The sequence below is a fragment of the Clupea harengus genome, chromosome 18 (genome assembly GCF_900700415.2).
Source record: "Clupea harengus chromosome 18, Ch_v2.0.2, whole genome shotgun sequence".
Lineage (NCBI taxonomy): Eukaryota > Metazoa > Chordata > Actinopteri > Clupeiformes > Clupeidae > Clupea > Clupea harengus.
This window is the reverse complement of record NC_045169.1, coordinates 5,707,453-5,717,452: the sequence shown is the minus strand read 5'-3', so window position 1 is coordinate 5,717,452 and position 10,000 is coordinate 5,707,453. Positions and strand designations below refer to the sequence as shown.

Sequence of the window (10,000 nt, the reverse complement as noted above, 5' to 3'; positions counted from 1 at the left end):
TGTCGTCAGAGAGCAGGAAGTGTGAGAACACAGGCAGGCTTCACGCTTTGCTGTGGGTGTGATGCAGCCCTTCTGGGGGGGGGGGGCTGCTGCAGCAACCCCACCCCCCCACCCACCCACCACCTCTGAGTGGAACACACAGATGTCTCACACACACACACACACACACACACACACACACACACACACACACACACACACACACCCACACACACACACACACACACTCACCCACCTCTGAGTGGCACACACAGACATCTTCCGTCCTCCCCTTAATGGATCCCCCTGATCCCATCCCTCCACTAGAACTCCACTTACAGCGGCGCTGCGCTTAACGGAGCCCCTTCCACACAGACACACACATCTACATTCATGCGCCGTGTTCCCTCCGTCCAATCTCATCCAATTTCTCTCGATCTGTCTCCGAGTCGAGTTCAAAGCTGCACTGCCCACACTGTGCAGCGCCTCAGGATTACTCAAGAGCTGAACGCAGTGGCAGCAAAACAGACAGCAGACAAACTAGCCAAATGCTAGGTCACAACGAATGGCGACCACGAAATCAGACAGGTTAATGACACATTTCAACTACAAACACAGGATATTGCTGCAATATTATATTTCACGACATCTTGCGCTTTCTTTCTTTCTCTCGCTCGCTCGCTCTCTCTCTCTTTCTCTCTCAGTCTTTTTCTCTCCTCCTTCTTCCTCGATTCAATTTCCGAGGGGGCTTTATTGGCATGCATACAGTCATGCTAACAATATTGCCGGAGCAGATTACCAGTTTCCCATAATTCCTTGTCCATGACCGTGCCTCCTCCTCTCTCTCCCTCTCTCTTTCTCTGTCCCTCGGTTCTCTGCTAGTGAGCTGTCTCCCATACTGATGGAGGTATGCAAAAATTTCATGCACTATAAAGTCTGTGGTTGACAGAAGCCTTTGACTCGCAGGACTGCAATGCAATAAAGCTTGAAAATATACACACACACACACACACACACACACACACACACACACACACACACACACACAGGCACACACACACACAGAGAGATACACACGCACACACACACACACACACACACACACACACACACACACACACACACACACACTGAGACATGCACACAAACGTTGCCAAAAGCAAAGAGCTCCTATGGATAGCGTGTCGAGTGTGAATCAGCAGCAAAGCCAGACAGGCCTTTAGGGGTTTGTGCAGGATGAAGGGATCAACAAGGGCTGTATAATGTAATAAAAGATCAAAATAAGCAAAAATAACCTCTTTCTCTTTCTCTTTCTTCCTTTCTTTCTCTCTTTCTCTCTGCAGGTCTGTGGATAACCCCCTACTATCATGCCACACTGCCCACCTCCCCACCCCTCCCAAAAGTCACGCCCGTCCCTGACTCAATACGTCCATTTCACTCGTTCACACACCACCACCTCCTCCTCCTCCTCCTCTTTCTCCTCTTCATCCATTTCCCCATCCTTCTCCCTCTCCTCACGCACGTCCATTCATTCCAGCCCACCTTCATGCCACCCACTCTCCTCCTCTCTTCATCCTCATCCTCCTCCTCCTCCTCACCCGTGGCCCAAGCTCCCCTGCGCCTGTCCATCTTCAGCCGCAGCTCCGCCCCCGCTGTCCTTCCATTGGCTGACGCTGGTAGTGTGCGCCTGCCTGATTGGCCGCGTGCCCAGCGCGTGGGCGGGCGAGACGTGGGGCGCCGTGTCGACGTGCCCGTTCCACTGCGTGTGCCGCAACCTGTCCGAGTCGCTGAGCACGCTGTGCGCCGACAAGGGTCTGCTCTTCGTGCCGCCCAACATCGACCGGCGCACGGTGGAGCTGCGCCTCGCCGACAACTTCATCCGCGAGGTCGGCGGCGTCGACTTCGCCAACATGACGGGCCTGGTGGACCTTACGCTGTCGCGCAACACCATCAACCTCATCCGCCCGCTGGCCTTCTCCGACCTGGAGAGCCTGCGCTCGCTCCACCTGGACACCAACCGGCTGATCGCACTGGGGCCGCGCGACCTCTCGGGCCTCCTCAACCTACAGCACCTCATCATCAACAACAACCAGCTGATCAGCGTCTCCCCCGAGGCCTTCGACGACTTCCTGCTCTCGCTGGAGGACCTGGACCTGTCTTACAACAACCTGCGCAAGGCACCCTGGGAAGCCATCCAGAGCATGGCCTCCCTCCACACGCTCAACTTGGACCACAATCTCATCGACCAGATCGCTGAGGGATCCTTTAGCGAGCTCTACAAGTTGGCCCGCTTGGACATGACGTCCAACCGTCTTCGGACGCTACCGCCGGACTCGCTGTTTGCGCGCTCGCAGATCGGCACCATCAGCCCGACGCCGTACAACTCCATCGTGAGCGTGCACATCGGCGGCAACCCGCTGCACTGCAACTGCGAGCTGCTGTGGCTGCGCCGGCTGTCGCGCACCGACGACATGGAGACGTGCTCGTCGCCGCCGCAGCTGGCCGGCCGCTACTTCTGGTCGGTGCCCGAGGAGGAGTTTGCGTGCGAGCCGCCGCTCATCACGCGCCGCACGCACAAGCTGTGGGTGCTGGAGGGCCAGCGCGCCACGCTCAAGTGCCGCGCCATCGGCGACCCGCCGCCCGAGGTGCACTGGGTGTCGCCCGACGACCGCATCGTGGCCAACAGCACCCGCGTGGCGTCCTTCCGCAACGGCACCCTGGAGATCCTGGTCACAGTGGCGCGCGACGACGGCGCGTACCGCTGCATCGCCATCAACGCCGCCGGCGAGGCCACCGCCATCGTCGACCTCAAGGTCATCCCGCTGCCGCACCGCGCCAACGGCACGGTGATGCTGGCCCGGGACCCCGGCTCGTCGGACATCACCACGGGGAAGACCAACGGGGGGAGTAGCAGCAGCAGCAGTAACAGCAATGGCGGCGCCGGCGGCAACACAAACGGGGCTGGAGCAGACCCTGATTCTCAGGACCCTCAGGATGGGGGCAAGGGGCAGGAGGCCAAGGTGGAGGAGGAGGAGGTGGTGGAGGTGGGGGCAGAGGGGAGCGAGGGAGGGGGCGACGGAGCAGAGGAGCGGGTTGTGGGGGTGCTGGGGGTGACCTCCACCTCGGCGCAGGTGCGCTGGGACATGGGGCGGCTGCCGGGCTCGTACCTGGTGTGGATGTACCAGATCCAGTACAACTGCACGGCCGACGAGACGCTCGTCTACAGGTGAGTTCCTACATTCTCATTGGAAGCCGCACTGTGAGCGGGACTGTTCAAACGCAGTGTTTCCAAAGCCATAGTCAGAATGATGATATAACATGATATAAGTGTTACACCAAAAAACAGTAATGGATATGACAACAGATACATCCTATCCCCATCTCAAATAATTCATGTTTCATGTTTCAACAAGTGAAATAATTAGCGCAGCAGCGTATTTTGGGCTGATTAATTATGATCAGTGATTAAGATCTGCCTAAAGATCTGACAGAATTCCACATTACCTTGACAACCATCCTGCCCATCTTGCGAAACACACATCTCTTTAACAACGGGACCGCAGACGGCTGGCTTCAAACGACATTAATTAGTCTCAGCTTCACTCACTCTCTAGCAGTGGTGTCCTCTCACCAGCCACGTACCTTCTGAGAAGTGACGCGAGACCAAACTGAAACAGCTGGCTTTCCATGCAAACATATGTCCTTCCGAAACCTGCCTCTTTCCAAGCACACAGACAGACTTCAATCAGTCAGTCTCTATCTACTTCCACTAAAGCTAGTTTCACAAGGTGGGATGAATCAGCAGACGCAAACACATGAAAACAACCTGCAACCTACACAAGCAGGCCTTGACCAGGATCACCTAGTCCCTGTGCTTTATTGTAAACAGTTTCAGGTGACCAGTCTCTAACAGTCTCATATATTGGTCTCTGAGTCGCTCAGTCACTGAGACCGCTGTAATGTGCACAAGCTTTGTTTTAATATGGGTGTGGGTTGTCAACAGAGACAGGAGAAGTTCTGCTTTGTATTAAAAAGAGCCGATCGGGTTGTTGCTAAGGGCATTACTAAGGTTTTGCCTCGGTAGAGCATTACATTTGTATTAACTGTGACCATAGAAATAGCTGCGCTGTAAAATCGAATTGCATGCGCAGTAGGCAAAAGAATCTGAAAAATAACAGCTTCTTTTGGCATTATTTGAGCGTAAAATTAGAAGTTAATTTCTGAGATCTCAACACTGATATACAGTTCATGGGAGTTAAGGGTCTCTCCCCATTCGTTTACATGAATTTATAATCCTGTGTGACTCTATCTAAAGATGTATAGAGATAAAATATAAAGAATATAGAAAGACATTTTCAAGATGGCTGCTGAGTGGACATAGTCTGAATGCGATGGGGTTCAGATGTGTTCAGCTGCTGTTCTAGGCTTCCTTAAACACCGATATCCGTGTCATAACCACATAATGGAGGGGAGACTAGTGTCTATCCACGTACATTCAGCAGCGACATGTGGCTTGATTTCCACCGTTCAGAATCAAAACGCCTTGGGCGTGCGAACGCCACCGCTCCATACATCTCAATGTTTCCCGAGGGGGGAAAGGGCCGACGGCTCCTGATACGAGCGCCTCTCACCCTGCTCACGCCCCTGTTAATGCACACGGCGACAGAACATCCCACTCTGAGATGGGGAGAGAGAGACAGAGAGGGAAAGAGAGGGGGGAAGAGAGGGAGGGAGGGTGAACAGGAGAGAGAGAGAGAGAGTGAGAGAGAGTGAGAGAGAGAGAGAGAGAGAGAGAAGGAGACAGAGACACCAGAGACCCGACACACACCGCTGTGTCACGCAACAAGGAATTATGGAAGGCAGACACTCCAGACATATTAAGTCAGACGGATTGAGAGGTGGACGAGGGGAGGGGACAGAGGAGACAGAGGGAGGTAGGTAAGAAAGCGAGAGAGGGAGAGGAAGACAGAGACGGAGAGATGGAGAGAGTCGAGAGAGAGACGGAGGACTCAGGGGAGAGAATAATGAACTCCTTAAATGAGCCTAAACTGCAGAGCCAATGAGGGTGTCACAACCTATCCCCGTGACGGAGAGAGAGAGACGATGAGAGGGGCGACGGGCAACAGAGAGAGGGAGAGAGGGAAGGGAGAGAGGGAGGGCGGGGAGGAGGAGAGAAGGGGGGCAGGTGGACAGCTAAATAGATAGAGAGAAACATAAGGGATGGAGGGGCGGCAAGGGACACTGGAGGAGGCTTATCATGTATCCACCTGTGCTGGGGGGAAACCGACCTGCTGTCTTAGTGATCAGAGTGGGATAGCTTCCATCCTCTTGGGGGTGGAGAGAGAGAGAGAGAGAAAGAGAGATGGAGAGGGAGAGAGAGAGAGAGAGAGAGAGAGAGAGAGAGAGATACATAGACCGACTGACTTTAAAAGCTTTTCAATTAACTACTGAGGGAAATCAAAGCGCATTAAACATATATATATAAATGATTCAATTTCAGACCAAAAAAAGGTAATTGTCGCAATTTCTTCAATTCCTTCCTTTCACTGGCAATTAAAAAAGGGTTTCGCTGTCATCACCTAATGAAATTAAACCCTTATTCAGACACAATTTCCTCTAAACCAGACATGCTGTAACTCATTTGATGTGATTCATATTCTATTCTAATCCTTGACTCAGCCACGGCTTTGAACCAGTTAATCATATTAACCTCTCAACCTTTCTCACTCGAGGCCGTGAGACCAAAGCTCGCCAGCTCTATCTGACCACCACAGACATGACAATATGGTGCAGTCTCAATGACTATTTACATCTGAGAGGACTCTCTCTGAAAATGTCAACCCCAGGAAGCTAAAGTGATTCCATATGTCACAGAGAGGAACAAACCGGAGACAATTACCGCAATGACGAAAACACTGTGTCAGGAAAAGCTTAAATTGACCAGCATAGAGAGAGAGAGAGAGAAAGAGAAAGAGAGAGGGAGGAATAGAGAGCGACTGCACAGAGAGGAAATAAAAAAGAACAGAGTGTGGGTGGAGGAAAAGGAACAGGAGAAAATGGTAGAGATGCTGAAGAAGAGTATGATGAGGAATAACGAGACTAAAAGAGAGAGAGAGAGACAGATAAAGAGAGAGAGAGAGAGAGAGAGAGAGATAGAGAGAGTATAGAGGGAGAGAGTAATGAGACTGACGGATGAAAGGAGTGGATGGCGAATACACCCAACCCTGACTGGTCTCTGTTCCTCTTCCTATCTGTCTTGTTTCATCTCTCTGCCTCTTTTTTGGGGGGTTGGATAATTACTTGTTTTTGTGTCAGCGGCCTTGCAAAACACCACTGTCGCATCCTATTGTTTGAGCGTAACTTTGTGAGAGTGTGTCTGCGTGTATGAGGCAGAGCTGAAGTGTGTGTGTGTGTGTGTGTGGGGGGGGGGGGTTAAGGAAAATGGAAAATAGGAGCAAAAGAAGTGAGCATGCGTGTGAGAGAGAGATAGCTGAGAAGCAGTGTTTTAAATTCATCTTCTCTCCTCTCTCGCTCTCTCTCTCTGACACACACACACATGCATACATACATACATACATACATACATACACACACAAACACACACACACACACGTACACACACATACAGAGAGACGCACACACGGGAGAGAGGTACTAGAACGAAAGGTCAGGCCCACTCTCTGGAGCGCTCTCAGAAGCCGAAAGCTGATTGGCTGATTATCTGGAGTCCACTCACGAGCTGAGTAGCAGCATACAAAAAAGAGGCACTGCGCATTAGCCCTCCCCTCCCCTCCTGGAGCACACAACATCGTATGTCTCCAGGCACCCCTCGGTGGTGCGGAACATTCAGGAAACACACAGTCTCGCTGTTCTCTGTTCTCTTGTCTGAGTCAGCGATGTGAATTTGCTATAAGTAGCACACAACAGAGACAGAGGTAATGGGGCAAATCAGCTGGTGTGGTGCTGGGCGTAAAATATCCATGAATGGATAGTCCTAAATTGAAAACGTGCCTTAACTTCAATTCAGGAATCAAAATGGTATCGTCAACACGGCTAAGTCCACAAAGTTAGCCTAGCGCGTCTCCCCCCCAACTTTTTTCCACCTTTAAGTGAGGAGCGGCTACTGTCTATCTTCTTCACGCATCCCGGAGTGGATCTCAAGTTCAGCAAGCAGCCAGTCCCTCTGCGGGGCTCCGCGTCACCCATCTGAATCTGTTAATTAGCACGATTCTCCAGCCGAGAGGCAGAACTAACGAGAGAATTTGCCTGTTCTGGCATGTGAGAGGAACGAGAGAAGAAGAAAAAAGAAACAATAAAAAAACGTCAGCCGTTAAGCGCACGTCCGCGCCCCCCTTCCTGAACCTCTTCACGCTATGTGTACTGTTACCATCCCAACAGCTGACACACGCTCCAACCACATTTTTTAGTTTTAATCCCTCACACGCAATCCCTTGCCAGCGCTTTCCCACCTCTACCTATGGGGGAATTTCACGGCGGCTCCACTTGCAATTAGTTATCAATTATTCACCATGTGCAATACCATCGTCCATTACGAGCGGGATGAAATGAGGGCAGACAAATAGCATTTGCCCTCTGATTGCAGTAGCCCTTGCTCTCTTTGCCAGTGCAGGATGTACGGACACTAAGCCACCTCCAATGCTTTATGCTCCCAATCCCTTCACTGATATTAATTGCATGCAGCAGTTTGCAATTGCATGACATGAATTCAACTCCCAACTACTGCATTTAATATAAGCTAATGTTTCGTTAATGCCGGTGTTTAAGGTTTGTGCATGTGCGGAGATAGGTTGACTAATGGAAGTGAAGGAATACTATTAGTTATCATAAACAAATGCAAATGTGTATACTAATATTCCTTGGTGGTTCAGTGAACACTAATGTTAATAATGGGTTGCTCATGATAACTAATGAGACTGATCCAGTAGCTCAACTGAAAGAGCAAGGTGCAGAACAAGGCATGGGTTTTATACCAAGCATGTACACAATGCATATGTATACGATCATTATGCTGCTTTGCAAGCTGGTTCGGACATAATCATCGACCCTAAAAGACTACATGTAAGGTCTTAAGGAAGGTCTGTTGAGGGATCTGACATGCAAAGTATTACCCCCTTCACTGACCACATCTTTGAGGCTTCAGTGGCTGGTTTGATTCAACGCTGACAAGTGACCACAACAACGGGTCAAATCTGTGTTTACTGATAAGGCTTTAAGGCATGAATCCTATCGGTCTGCCAGTCACATGTTGCTGCCGCCGTCACCGGTGTTCAAGAACAGAACATATAATAATAATCACACGGCTGTAGGACCTTTAGTTTCTTTAGTTTGCAATGCCAGACGCCTTCAGTTTGAACACAGATCTGAGTTCAGTTTGTAGTTCTCAAGCTCACTCCTTAATGCATGTTCACTGTATAAAAAAATGTATTCATTAAGATTACTGTCCGTTTATCTGAAAGCCATCTGGCAACAGCACTATTTTATATGTAGCAGAATATAGATCCATACATGTAATACTACTGGCAGTGTTTTTGATTTCAAAGGGACTTTTTTCCCTTGCTAGCTTTTCATTGGTGCTGGAGGAAAGAGATAATAGTCTTCTTTGATGATAAGATAAAGATCACATTAGAAACCACCACTGCTCGGTTCTGAGACCTATGGCATCTAATCACATACACGCACACACAAACACACACACACACTCACACACACACACACACACACACACACACACACACACACACACGTACACACGCACACGCACACACACATACACACACACACACACACACATTTTTGCACAACGTCACATGTGATGTGTAAAAGTAGCCTGTAGAAAATAAAGCATTAACATTAGGTCTGGGCACGAGACAAAGTTAGTTGTTGGTCCTTCGCATCAGAGCTGCTTTTTCTTCTTCGCCCCGCAGGTTGTGACAAATTGGCTGCTTATTTTCAACGACAGCCTCCTACTTCTCGCATCGCCCCCCCCCCCCCCCGACCCTCTCTCTCTCTCACACATACACAAACATACCCTGGCTAACAGATTGTTTCAGTGTGGCTTTCAGTCAATGAACTCAGCGGCTGATTTCCAATAGATCCATGAGAGAGTACCACTCTCGGAGATACGTGGCGCGCTCCCTTCTAGACACACTAATCATCTGTATGCACTATGCACTAGGTCTTTGTTTGTGTCTTTTGCTACAGCATCCTTCCTCTCTGTGTTCTTTCTTCTCGCTGCATTCTTCCTCTTTCTCATCTCTTCTTCTTCCATCTCTGCACGTGTTTTTTTTTTAGCACTCTTCCCACCGTTTGCTGGCACCCTCTAACTTTATCTCTTTCCCTCTCTCTTGCCCCTCCCCATTCTCTCTCTCTCTCTCTCTCTTTCTCTCTCACACACACACACACACACACACACACACACACACACATACACACACACACACACACACACAAAGCTCACACAGACTTGGCTAACTCACTGTCTCTTCCCTCTCCAACTCTCTCTCTCTCTCTCTCTTTCACTCACATCTTTAGATCTCACTCTCTCTCTCTCACTCTCACTCTCTCTCTCTCTGTATCTCTCTCTCTCTCTCTCTCTGAACTGACTTGTTTCACTGTGGCTGCTTGCTCCACATTCCAAGGCCTGAAACCCAGCAGAGCTATTTCTGCGGTTGTGTGTGTGTGTGCGGCAGGCATGAGGTGAGCAGCACTCCCAGAGATGTGCTGCAGCATCAGCCAGAACCTATTTGGTGAAGTGCCCGTCTCTTAAAAAATACCTCCAACAGACAGAAGGGAATCCTGGAAAGGAAATGATTGCTAACTTGAATAATGTTGTTTGACCCAAGCCTGGCAAGGAGCTGGCGGTGTTAGTGGTGCTAGTGTTGTAGAGTTTGTGAGCTGTGGGGCTTTTTTTTTCTCTCTGTTTGTCTTTTGCATTATGCATGGTTATGGGTTTATGCTGGCTGTTGTCTCAATTCTCCTGTCAGAAATAAAAAGCTACAAT

The 10,000-nt window shown here is 50.0% G+C and overlaps 1 protein-coding gene and 1 long non-coding RNA gene across 2 annotated transcripts in view; both read left to right on the top strand.

Moving 5' to 3' along the window:
* The window catches only part of LOC116224758, a 19,107-nt gene extending 17,485 nt beyond the window's left edge, over positions 1-1,622 (top strand). Inside the window, exon 3 of the long non-coding RNA XR_004165714.2 lies at positions 1,323-1,622. This is a non-coding gene — a long non-coding RNA (uncharacterized LOC116224758). The remainder of the gene's footprint in view (positions 1-1,322) is intronic.
* A 60-nt stretch (positions 1,623-1,682) lies between these two features.
* The window catches only part of LOC116224735 (leucine-rich repeat and fibronectin type-III domain-containing protein 4), a gene marked incomplete at its 5' end in the record, with an annotated part of 14,828 nt that continues 6,510 nt past the window's right edge, over positions 1,683-10,000 (top strand). Inside the window, 2 exons of the mRNA XM_031585510.1 lie at positions 1,683-2,913; positions 3,061-3,205. Coding sequence (XP_031441370.1) covers positions 1,683-2,913; positions 3,061-3,205 — 1,376 coding nt within the window. The remainder of the gene's footprint in view (positions 2,914-3,060; positions 3,206-10,000) is intronic.